The 18,079-nt window shown below is 51.5% G+C and overlaps 1 protein-coding gene across 1 annotated transcript; it reads right to left on the reverse strand.

Annotated features, from left to right (window-relative positions):
- Positions 1 to 6: 6 nt before the first annotated feature.
- LOC133339608 (unconventional prefoldin RPB5 interactor-like) lies at positions 7 to 17,049 on the reverse strand. The gene is given in 14 exon segments (XM_061547732.1): positions 7 to 677; positions 2,757 to 2,857; positions 2,860 to 2,945; positions 2,947 to 3,282; positions 4,664 to 4,803; positions 5,260 to 5,368; positions 7,266 to 7,412; positions 12,336 to 12,513; positions 12,623 to 12,680; positions 12,816 to 12,907; positions 13,836 to 13,971; positions 14,144 to 14,222; positions 14,369 to 14,403; positions 16,382 to 17,049. Coding segments are annotated over 14 exon segments (1,806 nt in total). The 5' UTR covers positions 16,430 to 17,049; the 3' UTR covers positions 7 to 416.
- Between the last annotated feature and the right edge of the window lie 1,030 nt (positions 17,050 to 18,079).

The following is an 18,079-nucleotide window of genomic DNA, read 5'->3' on the forward strand; positions in this document are numbered from 1 at the left end:
CCCCGACTGCTGCTGCCGGCCACGCTCGGAGGCGGAGTCTGAAGAATCTGGCTGGGGGCCAAGCAGGGCCAGTGGGGCGGGGCTAACGACGCCATCATTCACCGCTCGCAGTCGGTCGCTACGCGGCGAGGATGCGGCGTCGTCGCTACGTCGTCATCGCTACGTCGTCATGGTGCCGTCACCACTACGTCACCTTCATCGTCGTCACGGCTACGATATCACCGCTACGTCACCTTCATGGTCGTCACGGCTACGATGTCACCGCTACGTCACCTTCATCGTCGTCACGGCTACGATGTCACCGCCACGTCACGGCGTGGTCGTCGTCACGGCTACGATGTCACCGCCACATCACGGCGTGGTCGTCGTCACGGCTACGGTGTCACAGCCACGTCACGGCGTGGTGGTTGTCGCCGTCACCGCATGGAGGCGAGTCGCTCCGCCTTGAACTTGGAGACGCGTCTGGGTGCAGCAGGAGGCTCGCCGGAGTGGGAGCCGTCACCACCCGCACCTGCCCTGCCGCCATCGTCGTCGTGGTGGCGGCGCGCCGTGGCTGGCGCCGTGGCTGGCGCCGTGGCTGGCGCCGTGGCTGGCGCCGTGGCTGGCGCCGTGGCTGGCGGCGGCGACAACGGCGGAGCGCCATGGGCCGATCTCTCCGAGACAACTCCAGAAAACGCCTGCGCGGGGGGGGGGGGGGGGGCAAGACAGCAGGGGAGACACGTAAAGACACGTGGAGACACGTGAGGGATATACGGGGATACTAGGACGTGGGGACAAGGAGACAGACAGGGAGACATGTGGAGACACGTGGAGACACGTGGAGACATGGAGACACTGGAGACACGTGGAGACACGTGGAGACACGTGGAGACACGTGGAGACACGTGGAGACACGTGAGGGATATACGGGGATAGTAGGACGTGGGGACAGGGAGGCAACACGGGGAGACACGTGAGGGACATGAAGATACGAGTTCAAACGGAGATGCTGACGATGCTGATGATAACAATGCTGCTACCGATGCTGATGATGCTGTTGATAATGCTGCTACCGATGCTGATGATGCTGATGATGCTGTTGATAATGCTTCTGCTGACAATGCGATTGATAACGCTGTGGCTGACGATGCTATGGATAATGCTTGTGCTGATGCTATTGATGATGCTATTGATGATGCTATTGATGATGCTATTGATGATGCTATTGATGCTGCTGCTACTGATGATGCTACTGATGATGCTATTGATAATGCTTCTGGTGCTGATGATGCTACTGATGATGCTATTGATGATGCTATTGATAATGCTTCTGCTGCTGATGATGCTATTGATAATGCTTCTGCTACTGATGATGCTATTGATAATGCTTCTGCTACTGATGATGCTATTGATAATGCTTCTGCTGCTGATGATGCTATTGATAATGCTTCTGCTACTGATGATGCTATTGATAACGCTTCTGCTGCTGATGATGCTATTGATAATGCTTCTGCTACTGATGATGCTATTGATAATGCTTCTGCTACTGATGATGCTATTGATAATGCTGCTGCTACTGATGATGCTATTGATAACGCTTACGCTACTGATGATGCTATTGATAACGCTTCTGCTGCTGATGATGCTATTGATAATGCTTCTGCTACTGATGATGCTATTGATAACGCTTCTGCTACTGATGATGCTATGATAATTGCTTCTGCTGCTGATGATGCTATTGATAATGCCTTCTGCTACTGATGATGCTATGATAACGCTTCTGCTGCTGATGATGCTATTAATTAATGCTTCTTCTGCTACTGATGATGCTATTGATAATGCTGCTGCTACTGATGATGCTATTGATAACGCTTCTGCTGCGATGATGCTATGATAACGTTATGCTGATGCTATTGATAATGCTTCTGCTACTGATTATGCTATTGATAATGCTGCTGCTACTGATGATGCTATTGATAATGCTTCTGCTACTGATTATGCTATATGATAATGCTGCTGCTACTGATGCTATTGATAATGCTTCTGCTACTGATGATGCTATTGATAATGCTTCTGCTACTGATGATGCTATTGATAATGCTTCTGCTACTGATGATGCTATTGATAATGCTTCTGCTACTGATGATGCTATTGATAACGCTTACGCTACTGATGATGCTATTGATAACGCTTCTGCTGCTGATGATGCTATTGATAATGCTTCTGCTACTGATGATGCTATTGATAACGCTTCTGCTACTGATGATGCTATTGATAATGCTTCTGCTGCTGATGATGCTATTGATAATGCTTCTGCTACTGATGATGCTATTGATAACGCTTCTGCTGCTGATGATGCTATTAATAATGCTTCTGCTACTGATGATGCTATTGATAATGCTGCTGCTACTGATGATGCTATTGATAACGCTTCTGCTGCTGATGATGCTATTGATAACGCTTATGCTGATGCTATTGATAATGCTTCTGCTACTGATTATGCTATTGATAATGCTGCTGCTACTGATGATGCTATTGATAATGCTTCTGCTACTGATTATGCTATTGATAATGCTGCTGCTACTGATGCTATTGATAATGCTTCTGCTACTGATGATGCTATTGATAATGCTTCTGCTACTGATGATGCTATTGATAATGCTTCTGCTACTGATGATGCTATTGATAACGCTTCTGCTACTGATGATGCTATTGATAATGCTTCTGCTACTGATGATATTGATAACGCTGCTGCTGCAGCTGCTACTCATGCTCACATCAGGCAGTGGACATCTTGACATCTCCTCCTCCACCACCTCCTTGCTGCTGCTGTCGGTGGTGGTGGGCGACTGACTCGTGATGGATGACTCACAGGTGAAGTGTTGTTGTTGGTGGTGGTGGAGTTGGTGGCAGTTGAGTTGTTGGTGGTGGAGTCGATGTTATTGTTGTTGCTGCTGCTGGTGACCGTTATTGTTGCTGCTGCTGCTGATGACGTTATTGTTGCCGGTTGTGTTGCCATCACCCCCCTCTGAAGGATGGAAGACCGCATCTCCGGCACAACCACCACCACCGCCACCACTACCGGCGATGATGGCGCTAATGATGGAGTCGCTGATGCTGCTGCTGCCATTGCTGCTGCCGTTGTAGCTGCTGCTGCCGTTGCTGCTTCCACTGTTGCTGCTGCTGCTGCCGCCGTAGCCGCCGTAGCTGAACTCGTCGCTACCCAGGCCGTCCTCGTGGCTGCGCGACTTCAGGATGGACTTGCGTGGGCGGCGGTGGCCGCTCGCCACGTCCACAAACCACCTGCTCCGGCCGGGGCACGCACACACGCACACACACACACGCACGCACAGGCACGCACGCACACACACGCACACACACACACAGGCACACACGCACACACAGGCACGCACGCACCACACGCACACACACACGCACCACACAGGCACGCACACACACACACACGCACGCACGCACACACACGCACACACAGGCACGCACGCACACACGGAACCGGTTCAGATAATCGTCACTGGGTGTTGGTGGCCGTGAGCGGGAATAAATCTCGGGTCACTGGGTTCGTAGCGGAGCGGAGCGCTAACCGCTACATTACCGCCTCCCCCTCCACGCATACACGAGCACAAACGGATGGACACGCGCACAGATTTACACGCACAAACACGGACACACACAACAACAACACGGCGTCTGTGCCAGGCCAGGTGCACTCCGAGGCCACGTGAAGTGTCGAAGGCTCGCCGACTCGAAGTCACGGGACACACCCAGGTGCCATGGGTTGATTGCTGTGCCAGGCTAGGTGCAGGAGGAGGTGGTCACAAGACAGACCCAGGTGCCATGGATCAACTCACTGAGATGACTGAGAGATGCACCACCTGTGCCCCCAACTCACTGCCTTTTAACCGCCCGGTGCTCCGCTCGTTGTTGTGAGCGTCGCTCCCTCTGCCCTCCGTTGTTGCTGGAGGGCGACTGCCTCCAACTGCCCAGTAGCGACCTTCACGAGCCTCCTCCACAGAGGCCGATCTTTAGACTGCTGGTACCGGTCATCGGCAAGTCCACTCAGCTCCACATCCTCCCATACCGCACCAGTCCATGTCGCGCACCCGTTGAGCTCCCTCTATCCGGCCAAACAGAAGCTGCTTGGGCAGGCGGTGGCTGGGCATGCGGGCGACGTGACCCAGCCAACGCAGCCTCGCCTCTGCCAGAGGCGCTCACCGATGTCCAGATCTCTCATGGATTTGTGAGCTCCTCACACAATCCAGCCTGCAGGTTAAACCCAGGATGGATCGTAGGCAGGCCAGCCTAAATGTTTTTAACCGGCAAAGATGTTCCATTAGGGGGGTCTACGTTTTGCAAGCGTAGAGAAGGGAGGGAATGACCGTGGCCGAGAAGACCTGAAGCTTCGTGCGGAGCGACAGACCAGGTAGCTTCCACATAGAAGCGTTACGCAACCGATGAAATTAGAATGCCGCTCGGCTGATTCGGAGGGAGACCTCTGCTGTCAAGCTGGAGCCGGTCATGAGCTCACTGCCCAAGTATGGAAAGCTTTACACTCTCTCCACAGCTGCTCTATCACACAGACACACACAGACACACACAGACACACACAGACACACACGGACACACATGGACACACACGGACACACTGACACACTGACACACGGACCTGTAGATGTCGGCCGGGGAGCGGAGAGTGGTGGTGCCGCCATTGCTACCACCGCTGTGCCTGCGCCGACGATGCTGCTGCTGCTGCTCCCTCCGCTCGCTGAACTTGAGCGTCGTGTTCCTGCCGGTGTCGATACGCACCTGGGGGGAACGCAGGGCGGATCGCTCACCCACTCGCTCACCCGCCTACTCACCAGCTCGCTCGCCCACCCACCCACTCGCGTACCCGTCCACTCACCCACTCACCCGCTCGCTCACCAACCCGCCCGCTCGCTCACCCACCCACCCACCAGCTCGCACACCCATTCGCTAACCCGCCCACTCACCCACTCACCCGCTCGCTCACCAACCCACCCGCCTGCTCACCTACTCGCTCGCTCACCCATTCACTAACCCGCCCACTCACCCACTCACCAGCTCGCTCACCAACCCACCCGCCTGCTCACCTACTCGCTCGCTCACCCATTCGCTAACCCGCCCACTCACCCACTCACCCGCTCGCTCACCAACCCACCCGCCCGCTCGCTCGCCCCGCCTGCTGAATGAGTGCACTAATGAGTCACGAATGAGAATACGAGTGAGAGTAGCGTGGGCCACCTTCTTGGGTTCCGTCGTGTGGGAGAAGCGAATGGTGGGCGTCCCCTCCCACTCCGTGAGGTCGTCGCCAAGCCCCTCGCCCTCCCACGCAGACCCCTCCTGCTCCTCTCTGGGTAGACAAAGACAAAGATCCCCGTGTAGCCTCTAACAGACTCTAGGGGAAAGTGTTCCGAGCGAGTAGCAGCGCCTATGAGGGTTGACACGGCACACGAGGGGGTGGGTGGCCAGCACCACGCCCGGCCGCCTTTGTATCCCCAGTGACGATGTGGACTACGACACACCGCACCAGCTACTCAATTGAGGCCGAGTCGACCTAGGGGAGGCCCAGGATCGGATCAAATAATCGCCGTGAGCGGGAATCTAACTCGGCCCGCCGGGTTCGTAGCGTAGCGCGCTAACCAGCTGCGCCATCTCTCTCTGGGTAGAAAGAGAAACACACCCACCCTGTAATTGAGTGCATGAGTGGGTGAACGAGCGAATTAAATGGTGAGTTACCACATCTTTGAATGTGTCACTGAATGAGTCTATCGGTCTCTGTTTGTTGAGTTTATGGGACTTTGCTGTGTGATGAGTCTATGGGTCTCTATCTGGTGAGTCTATGGGTCTCTGCTGTGTGGTGAGTCTATGGGTCTCTGTTTGTTGAGTTTATGGGACTCTACTGTGTGGTGAGTCTATGGGTCTCTACTGTGTGGTGAGTCTATGGGTCTCTGTTTGTTGAGTTTATGGGACTCTACTGTGTGGTGAGTCTATGGGTCTCTGCTGTGTGATGAGTCTGTAGCTCTCTGCTGTGTGATGAGACTATGGGTCTCTGCAGTGTGATGAGTATATGGGTCTCTGCTGTGTGATGAGTCTGTAGCTCTCTGCTGTGTGGTGAGTCTATGGGTCTCTGCTGTGTGATGAGTCTATGGGTCTCTGCTGTGTGATGAGTCTATGGGTCTCTACTGTGTGATGAGTCTATGGGTCTCTGCTGTGTGATGAGTCTATGGGTCCCTACTGTGTGATGAGTCTATGGGTCTCTGCTGTGTGATGAGTCTATGGGTCTCTACTGTGTGGTGAGTCTATGGGTCTCTGCTGTGTGATGAGTCTATGGGTCTCTGCTGTGTGATGAGTCTGTGGGTCTCTGCTGTGTGATGAGACTATGGGTCTCTGCAGTGTGATGAGTCTATGGGTCTCTGCTGTGTAATGAGTCTATGGGTCTCTGCTGTGTGATGAGTCTATGGGTCTCTGCTGTGTGATGAGTCTATGGGTCTCTACTGTGTGATGAGTCTATGGGTCTCTGCTGTGTGGTGAGTCTATGGGTCTCTGCTGTGTGATGAGTCTATGGGTCTCTGCTGTGTGATGAGTCTGTGGGTCTCTGCTGTGTGATGAGTCTATGGGTCTCTGCTGTGTGATGAGTCTATGGGTCTCTACTGTGTGATGAGTCTATGGGTCGCTGCTGTGTGATGAGTCTATGGGTCTCTGCTGTGTGATGAGTCTGTGGGTCTCTGCTGTGTGATGAGACTATGGGTCTCTGCTGTGTGATGAGTCTATGGGTCTCTGCTGTGTGATGAGTCTATGGGTCTCTGCTGTGTGATGAGTCTATGGGTCTCTGCTGTGTGATGAGTCTATGGGTCTCTACTGTGTGATGAGTCTATGGGTCTCTGCTGTGTGATGAGTCTATGGGTCTCTGCTGTGTGATGAGTCTATGGGTCTCTGCTGTGTGATGAGTCTGTGGGTCTCTGCTGTGTGATGAGTCTATGGGTCTCTGCTGTGTGATGAGTCTATGGGTCTCTACTGTGTGGCGAGTCTGTGGGTCTCTGCTGTGTGATGAGTCTATGGGTCTCTGCTGTGTGATGAGTCTATGGGTCTCGGCTGTGTGATGAGTCTATGGGTCTCTGCTGTGTGATGAGTCTATGGGTCTCTGCTGTGTGATGAGTCTGTGGGTCTCTGCTGTGTGATGAGTCTATGGGTCTCTACTGTGTGGCGAGTCTGTGGGTCTGCGTGACGAATCTATGGATGTTACTCACTTAGAACTTTTGGTGGTTACCGATATGTGACGGTGGATTTGATTGGACTCTGAATCTTCCAAAATATCTCCACCACCACCAGCATTATCATCAGCAATGTCACCATCAGCAACATCATCAGCATCAGCAGGGTTGCTATCTTCTGCCCTGTTGGTAAAGATAAGGGTTTGGCATGATCATCATAGCAGCAACTATTGATAACACCACTATCATCAGCAGCAGAGGGAATGAAAATCACCACCACTACTTTCATGACTACTAACATTAAAGACAAAGATGCCCCGTGGAGCCTTAGCACATTGTTGGGGCAAGTGCTGCTAGCGAGTAGCAGCAGCAGCGCCTATGAAGGCCGGCAATGTGGCACACGAGGGGGTGGGTGGCCAGCACCATGCCCGGCCGCCTTTGTCTCCCCAGTGGAGATGTTTACGCACCGCACCAGGCACTCATTTGAGGCCGAGCCGACCTTGGGGATGCCCAGGACCTCTTCACATAATCGTCACCGGTGTTGGCCGCGAGCGGGAATCGAACTCGGGTCGCCGAGTTCGTAGCGCCAAACACCACACAACCGCTCCCCACGACCACCACCACTACCACCACCACTACCACCACCACGACCACCACCACTACCACCACCACGACCACCGCCACTACCACCGCCACTACCACCGCCACTACCACCGCCACTACCACCGCCACGACCACCACCACTACCACCGACACTACCACCGCCACGACCACCGCCACGACCACCACCACCACCATGTTGTATACTAACCCTTCTTCCAAAATTGAGATTAATAATATTTGATGATTTTTATATATTATCTTTTTACTTGTTTTTTTTTTTAAACACACCAAAGCGCAGCAAACTGCAAAACACCAGGTGTTGTTAAGTAATGAACTGGAGGAGGGCTAGGATGGCAGAATTTGCAACCTTGCTTCAAGGAAAGATAAGGCCTGATGAACGGGCACATGTCACCCGTGCAGGCGGCAGAGACAGTGGGAGTGTCAGCCAGACATAGTTAAGGCAAAAAGCCCAACCATCCTGCATGGTTTTAAAGTAACGTCAAAATTCGAAATTCAACAACAGAGTAGGCTAAAGTATCGATCCTCGCGCTCGCTCAAATTGGAGACCAGGCTGCGAGCTACATCAATGAACCATTGCCATTTGCTAATCCAATACTGAATGTTAATATTACTGAAGTCAAAACGAATTCTATGACCTCAGCACATGGGCAAATAATAGGGCAGTGTCGACTCAAAGGCAATGGAAGAAAGCAGAGGCGCCTTTGTCTAAATCACAACCACAGAAAGCCAGGAATCATCACTGATTGTGTGTTTAGGGATTCCGAGCTAGTTAGAACACGTGCACACAGGGGGGAGGTAGAAGTACGCCTTGTCCTCCTGCAGCTGAGGGAACGAAAATAAGTGGGTCAGCTCAAGGCTGTGTGCACAGGGGAGGGAGCTGATTTAAACAACCCTGCACGTCTGAACGTGAGGGTGCCTTTGACCTGAAATTAAGAATAACACTCCCAGAGCAGAAGGTTGGATGGCCACAGTGAGGAGAATAAGAGTGTTTTGTATCTCTCAAGGAGGCAGACCCAGCTGAACAACAAGGCTGCGGGGGTCACCAGAAGTTCGCGTTCGCCTAGTTAAGACAAAAAGCTCAATTATTCTGTATTGCTATTAAAGTAACGTTAAAGTCGGAATTTAACAACAGGGTAGGCTAAAGTTATTGATATTCACACCCACTCCAATTAAACCAGGCCACAAGTTACGCCTACTGAACCATCACCATCATTAAGTCAATATGAAATGTTATTTCCATACTTTAATACTTTCTATACAACTCGACCCGAAGCATATGACAATCAGAACCTTCCTAAGTTAAAATTGAATCACACCCAGACAGGAGCGAATAGTCGATATAAGGTTGAAGAGGGAAGGAAATTAAGAGCACGGCGAACTGCAAACGTAAGCAAAAAGCCGGGAACGACCAGCCCAGCAACAGCGAGTCGGGCTTCGACAGGCCATAAAAGTAGAAATAATAACTCCCGGGGTCAGGGGACACAAGAAGAAGCAGGCAGACAAAAACCAGAACTGACTCCAAGGTTCAACCGCCCTCACACACAAGGAGTGACGGAAATTAATGAGGCCTTGAGTTAACGGCGTCAGCTGGACAGCAACAACCACGGCGAGCAGAGATAGGGTGGGGCAAAGACTGCGGGGCTATGGAATGCAACTTCGTGTCAGTAAAGCCCTGACAAACAAGTTAAGTTAAAGACATCACAATACATAATATCGTACATAACATCAATGTTAACGCTATTCACCGTAAACTATATTCCGCTTATATAACCATGCAGACACCAAGGAATACGAATTCCTAGGATCAAGAAACTTACCCCTTAACCTAAGATATCGGAAATAAATTAATAGTAATAAGCATATGCATGAAAAGACAAAGTAAAACTTATGGAAAAGCCAGGATAACGGGATGAATCACCACCAGGTCGAATATAAATACATAATAAAAAAAAACCGATGTTAAACCCAGGGTCGGAGAGAAAGGGAGATCCCGGCCATCTTTGTATCCCCGCAGCGCGGGATAGGAGTGTGTATACGCTCGGGGAAACACCTCCACTTGAGTCAAGCACCACGATGGGAAACGACAGACCTTAGGTTACATACAGAATCATAACTGTGAAATAGAAAGGGACAAATGTTAACTTAAAACTTTTTAACCATTTCTTTGTGCGCCGGGTCGGAGAGAGTGTTGCCCCTCCCTCCAGGTTGTGCAACACGAACAAAGACGCCTATGAGACGATTTGTAACGTCTGTGTTTTGGGTTCATGAAGAAGGCCAGACAAGAGATAATATTGCACCCAGACAGAGAGACGACTTCGAGGCAATTTGTAACATCTGATTGTTTGCTCGTGGGTTTTATGGAGGGAGGGTGACAACGGAATATACCGTGAGTGATGCACACAAGGACATACGGACGTACAGACACACACATGGACACACCTGCCTACGGACAGATCCTGACACAGCAAAAATCGAAAGAAGCCCCGCCTTGTGGGCGGGATCCAGGGGGATTTTTCGGCATAAAGGAAAGGATCCTGAGCATTGGAAACCAGTGCGACCAGCGGGTCGGCTCACGTGGGGGGTGCGACCAGCGGGTCGGCTCAGGAGCGAGCTCGACCGGGAGGGTCGGCTCAGGAGCGAGTGCGACCAGCGGGTCGGCTCGACTCATCTTCAGCTCGTCTGGGACTCAGCCGAGTTCGATCGGCTTACCAAAGCCGGCTCTCGGGGCTCGACTCAAGCGGCTCCCCATCTCCTCTGCAGGCGGGCAAGACCCGCTTGACAGCTCAACTCAGCCTGCGTGGGTCAACCTCTGCCGAGTCGGAGGTCTCTGCTGCCGCCGGAGTGGTGAGGGTCGCGGTTTGGCGACGAGGCTCCGTGCACTGCACGCTGCGAGCGAGTTGTGGGCGCCACCTACCGACCGGGTTCCGAACTGCGACAGCGTATCAACGGGCATCCGAACCAGTTCACCACGGTGACAGGGGAGCGACTGATACGTATGACGCGCACCGCCCCCTCACCACACGACCACCAGGCGTCTGTTTGACATAAAGAATCGACTCCGAACACTGACTATTCAAGACAACTCTTACCACTCAAACACACTCGAACCCATAAGCCATCTGTGGCTGGGAAGGCATCACAACGAGACCGAGTGATGGCCATCCGTCGTTTATAAAAGTATTCGTAATTTTTATCTTTATATTTAGCGGGCTGTACTCTTAATCGCATAAATTCCCAACAGATCCATCAATACGAACTGATTCTTGGCACCTCCTTCCGCCGAGCCACGCTCACGTGGGGAGTGGTGGCCCACCGGATCCTTATCAGGTGATCTGGTCCCCAATTAGTAAACTTGGTATAAGATAACGATCTTCGGAAAAGGAGCACCGTCGCAGGCCCTTACTCCGAGCCGTTCTGTTGTCAGATAACCTGCCGATGTATCTGTTGAGATTGATGCCTTTAAGAATAATAACTGTTTTTGATTGTGTTTTTTTTTATCGCCGTATAATCTTTCAAGTATCTTTCAGTCATAATCGCCGCACGTACTCGCATCCTCTACAGAATATTCAACTGTCCCGTGACCCAAGGTGCTAACAACGTGATAAGGGTTGCGTATGATCAATAAGGAGTGCGGTACTGCGTGAACAATATTGAGTATAATCATTCATTAACGTTAAGGTTTTCTTAGCATAGTATTTGCATATTTTAACGACTCTCTCTCTCACTAACAACCATCGCGTTATGCGGGATCCATGTGCCGTTGTCAAAGTGAAATAAGACAATCGTTGATGATACTGTATTGATGCCGTGTTGACGTTCCGGGATTGAGAGTTCGCATATTATATCATAGTTAAGGTTGAATTAGTAATAAATTGATCAATACAGAAGTGGTTGTGTGATTCTTTCCTGAAATCTATGCATAAGATCTGCTTCTGCGTTGAGATCTGAACTTGGTGACCTTAATAAACACACTAACACATACTCAGTAAATGTTAAAGCGATAACGGGGTGAATCGGGGACCTAAAATATAACCACGAATACACACTCTGGGAATGTTAAAGCGAGAATGAGACGAACCTAGACAACGATGCCGAGTTAATCTAAGTCAATCTTGCATACTTACACCACACCTGCATAACTGCATACGATTAATTGCCTTATTCCGATCGATAACCCACCCTCATCACCGAGGCGGGGTCTGGTTATCATAACGACTTGGATTATCATAATTACACCCACTCGCATAATTAATACGATTACCTCTCGAATTGGCATAATTAAAATGTGCATAATTACATAAATTAACATATTTCCGGATAATTACACATTTGGCCAAATTTCATTTAATTATTATTTTCACTGAATATTCATAACCCACATATACAACATAATAATTTCACCCACGCACGCATACAACATAACAAATTTTGATAACCAACATATACAACAACCACTACCACCACCACCACGACCACCGTCACCTGAACACTTCATCCATCGCCTCCTCCTCCCTCTCCAGCTCATCCAGCCTCGCCCAGATACGACTCATCTCCTCCGTGTCCTCTCGCTGGTGACGGGGGTCGGGAGGTGCGGCCGGGGTCTCGCGGGGAGGGGCGGGGGGGGGCCTCGAGTGGGGGCTGTGGGCCACCCGCGGCTTTCCTGCACAGACACCGCCCCAAGATGAGACTCGGGGTCCCAGGGTCAGAGACCAGGCAGCACCAGGCTCGGTGCCTCGCGCTCAACTCCGGTGTCGGGCTCGCGACCTCACCTTTCTGCCTCGGTTCATCGTTCTCCAACTCCTCCCGTATTTCCATATTCCCCCTTTCCTGACGACGGGGAAAAAAATAAAGTCAACTCTTATTTGACGACGCCGACGACGTGAAGGCTCCCCCCACCATCTCTAACCTTGTCCAGCCTTGGGAGTTATTGACGACGCTGACAAGGCCATCCTACCCCCTCACCTTGTCCAGCCCCGCGAGCTCGCTGGTGAACCTCTGACGGGACTCAACGCTCCCCTGCGCTCTGCCCAGGTCGTCGATCGTCTTCTGGACGTCTGGGGAGACACGTGGGGTGGGTGGGGGGGCGGGCAAGACAGACTCTGAAGATTTATACTGAAGGAATTCAATAAGCTCCGAAGCTCTTTGGAACAGATGTTTCAGTAGGGGCACAGGGGTAGAACATTACAACAAACACAACAAAACACAAACGCGATAGCAGTCAAAGTATAGGAAAGGCAAAAACAAATCACTTAAAATATCTACGTACAAATACCAGGCGAGACACATGGAAGTACAGTACAACGGTGACCCAGTACCACAGCCCGTCCGTCGCTCGCTCTAGCCGGAGGTTCGAGCTCGGCAAGCAGCCCCGGTGAATACTGCGGTGGTGCGTGTGTCTAGGTCGACTCAGCCTCAAATGAGTACACGTCTGTGAGGAAGAGCGTTGAAGCTCAACGGATTCCTCCAGCGTCAATAAACATTCTGATTCTGAGTAGCTGGTGCAGCGGTGTGTAGTGAACACCGCTAGCACTGGGGAGACAAAGGCGGCCGGGCGTGGTGCTGGCCACCCACCCCCTCGTGTGCCAGTGGCGGCCTTCATAGGTGCTGTGTGTGCACGTGTGTCTGTGTGTGTGCGTCTGTGTGTGTGCATCTGTCTGTGTGTGTGCATCTGTCTGTGTGTGTGCATCTGTCTGTGTGTGTGCGTGCCATCTCAGTCAGTCGACCCATGGCACCTGGGTCTGCCCCGTGACCTCCAGCCAGCGGGAGTTCGACACTTCACGTGGCCTTAACGTGCACATGGCCTGGCACAAGCGCCGTGGTGACGTCACCGCCACTTAGTGATGAATGGCGGTTGTTGCGTATGTGCGCGCGTCTGCGTCTGTCTGTGTGTCTATGTGCGTGTGTCTGTCTGCGTGTGTGTCTGTGTGTGTGTCCGTCTCTGTGTGTCTGTCTGCGTGTGTGTGTGTGTCTGTGCGTGCGTACGTTGCATGCGGTGCTCTGCGATGCCTTCCGCTTGCTTGGCCGATAACGAGGCGAACCAATTGTCTCCCAGCAGCACCGTCACCTCATTAGTCTTAATGAGGTGGCCAGGCATGAAGGCGAGGGGCCCCATGGGTACCTGTAATGACAAAGGTACCAACCTCAACGTGAACTGCCTTCAACGGACCGTTGGGGCGAGTGCTCTTAGCAGCGAGTAGCCGCACCTAAGGAGGCCGGCACAGTGGCACACGAGGAGGTGGGTGGCCAGTACCACGCCGGGTATGCGTCTGTGTGCGTGCGTGGACACGCACCATGACGCTGTAGTGCAGGCGATCGGGAAGGGTGCTGAGGCGGTCTCGCAAGACACTATAATCCATCCGAACCTTCTCCCTAACGACACGCACAACACACAGACCGGGCCTCAGGGTCTCAGTGTCTAGAGTGGAGACCGGGTCTCAGTCTCTAGAGTGGAGACCGGGTCTCAGGGTCAGAGTCTGGAGTTGACATCGGGTGTGTGCAATGAAACTTCATCTCACCAGTGCTGTATCTTGGCCCTGCAATCCGAGACCACCTGTGTTGTGCACAAGACAAATTATTACGTTGATGACCACCACCATGACGAGTGCTGCTTCCGCTGCGTTGGCGGTGGCGCACAACAACAACATCCAACTCGCAATGCTTTGACGAACGCGTTTTAGTTTCCGGTTCGCAATAACAACAATCACCATTCAGTTCATTCACACCACCTACGCATTCAAGAGTTCAACTCTCAAACATCTGTCCCGAGGGCCGATTCACCGGGTTGCCCATCCACACCACCACCACAATCACTGGGTTAAAACACCACCACCACCACCACAACAACAACAACAATCACTGGTTTAAAACACCACCACCACCACAATCACTGGTTTAAAACACCACCACAACAACAACAATCACTGGGTTAAAACACCACCACCACTACCACAACAACAACAATCACTGGTTTAAAACACCACCACCACTACCACAACAACAACAATCACTGGTTTAAAACACCACCACCACCACAATCACTGGTTTAAAACACCACCACCACCACCACCACCACAACAACAACAACAATCACTGGTTTAAAACACCACCACCACCACTACCACAACAACAACAATCACTGGTTTAAAACACCACCACCACCACCACAATCACTGGTTTAAAACACCACCACCACCACCACAACAACAACAATCACTGGTTTAAAACACCACCACCACCACTACCACAACAACAACAATCACTGGTTTAAAACACCACCACCACAACAACAACAATCACTGGTTTAAAACACCACCACCACCACTACCACAACAACAACAATCACTGGTTTAAAACACCACCACCACCACCACAATCACTGGTTTAAAACACCACCACCACCACCACAACAACAACAATCACTGGTTTAAAACACCACCACCACCACTACCACAACAACAACAATCACTGGTTTAAAACACCACCACCACCACCACAATCACTGGTTTAAAACACCACCACCACCACCACAACAACAACAATCACTGGTTTAAAACACCACCACCACAACCACCACAACAACAACAATCACTGGTTTAAAACACCACCACCACCACAATCACTGGTTTAAAACACCACCACCACAACAACAACAATCACTGGGTTAAAACACCACCACCACAATCACTGGTTTAAAACACCACCACCACCACTACCACAACAACAACAATCACTGGTTTAAAACACCACCACCACCACAATCACTGGGTTAAAACACCATCACCACCACCACAACAATCACTGGTTTAAAACACCACCACCACCACTACCACAACAACAACAATCACTGGTTTAAAACACCACCACCACCACCACAATCACTGGTTTAAAACACCACCACCACAACAACAACAATCACTGGTTTAAAACACCACCACCACCACAATCACTGGTTTAAAACACCACCACCACCACCACAACAACAACAACAATCACTGGTTTAAAACACCACCACCACCACCACAACAACAATCACTGGGTTAAAACACCACCACCACCACCACCACAACAACAATCACTGGTTTAAAACACCACCACCACCACCACAACAACAATCACTGGGTTAAAACACCACCACCACCACCACAACAACAACAATCACTGGTTTAAAACACCACCACCACCACTACCACAACAACAACAATCACTGGTTTAAAACACCACCACCACCACAATCACTGGGTTAAAACACCACCACCACCACTACCACAACAACCACAATCACTGGTTTAAAACACCACCACCACCACCACCACAATCACTGGTTTAAAACACCACCACCACCACCACCACAATCACTGGTTTAAAACACCACCACTACCACCACCACAAACACTGGGTTAAAACACCACCACCACCACAACAATCACCAGCACAGCACCGGGTTACAGCAGCGCCACCACCAGCAGCAGCAGCGACACGAGGTAGACGGGGGGCGGGGGCTGGTTGAGCCACAGCGATGGGGGCGCCACCTTCGCGTGCGCCTCTTGCAGTCGCTGCGCGCTGCCCGGGTCGCCCATCGTCAACCGGCAGGACGTGCTGCTGCTGCTGCTGTAGTTGTTGATGTAGTTGTTACTGCTGTTGATGATGTAGTTGTTGATGTAGTTGTTACTGCTGTTGATGATGTAGTTGTTGATGTAGTTGTTACTGCTGTTGATGATGTAGTTGTTGATGTAGTTGTTACTGCTGTTGATGATGTAGTTGTTGATGTAGTTGTTACTGCTGTTGATGATGTAGTTGTTGATGTAGTGTTACTGCTGTTGATGATGTAGTTGTTGCTGCTGTTGACGCTGTTGTTGATGATGTAGTTGTAGTTGACGCTGCTGTTGATAATGTAGTTGTAGTTGACGCTGCTGTTGATAATGTAGTTGTTGCTGCTGTTGTTGTTGATGATGTAGTTGTTGCTGCTGTTGTTGTTGATGTAGTTGTTGCTGTGAAGATCAGGACGAGGTCGAGCACCATCCACGATCCTCCTGCTCTGCCCCCACAACGTGTCACCACCCCCGCCACCAACAACACCACCACCACTACCACCACCACCACCAACACCACCACCACCACTACCACCACCACCACCAACACCACTACCACCACCACCACCAACACCACCACCACCACTACCACCACCACCACCAACACCACTACCACCACCACCACCACCACTACCACCACCAACACCACCACCAACACCACCACTACCACTACCACCACCACCACCAACACCACTACCACCACCAACACCACTACCACACTACCACACCACCACCACTACCACCAACACCACTACCACCACCACCACCACCACCACCACTACCACCACCAACACCACCACCAACACCACCACTACCACTACCACCACCACCACCAACACCACCACCAACACCACTACCACCACCACCAACACCACCACCAACACCACCACCACCACCACCAACACCACTACCACCACCACCACCAACACCCCCCACCACCAACACCAACAACACCACCACCACCACCAACAACACCCCCCACCACCAACACCACCACCACCAAATCAACTCTCCAAGATCGCAACCCTCCTACGACCCGCGGGGCGAGCGAGCGAGCGGCTTGTTGTTGTTGTTGTTCAGTGTCTACTACTACAGCTGCAGCAGCCAGGCCATGCACGGGGCTGCCTGCGCGTCGCCGGCGACGAGAGAGCGCGCATTGCAAACGCAGGGCGCTCTCACTCCTCCTCCTTCTGCTCTGTCTGGGTCGCCAGAGGTTGGAGAGGAAACAAACCTCGTCCCTGCTGCCGCCGCTACCGCCGTGTCAACAACAACAACGAGAACCACTCGGGGCCGCCATGTCACCTCCAGCGCGCGATGCACCACGGGAGAATAAACACAGCGGAAGCGCGGTGACGTCACCCGCACAGCCTCATGAATATTCACGAGTCACAGCATCATGAATATTCACGAGTCACAGCATCATGAATATTCACGAGTCACAGCATCATGAATATTCACGAGTCACAGCATCATGAATATTCATGAGGCACAACATCATGAATATTCACGAGTCACATCATCATGAATATTCATGAGGCTGTGACTCATGAATATTCACGAGTCACAGCATCATGAATATTCACGAGTCACAGCATCATGAATATTCACGAGTCACAGCATCATGAATATTCATGAGGC

The sequence above is a fragment of the Lethenteron reissneri genome, unplaced genomic scaffold (genome assembly GCF_015708825.2).
Source record: "Lethenteron reissneri isolate LAM-NWPU_2019-01 unplaced genomic scaffold, ASM1570882v1 scaffold_1934, whole genome shotgun sequence".
In the NCBI taxonomy this organism is placed as follows: Eukaryota; Metazoa; Chordata; class Hyperoartia; order Petromyzontiformes; family Petromyzontidae; genus Lethenteron; species Lethenteron reissneri.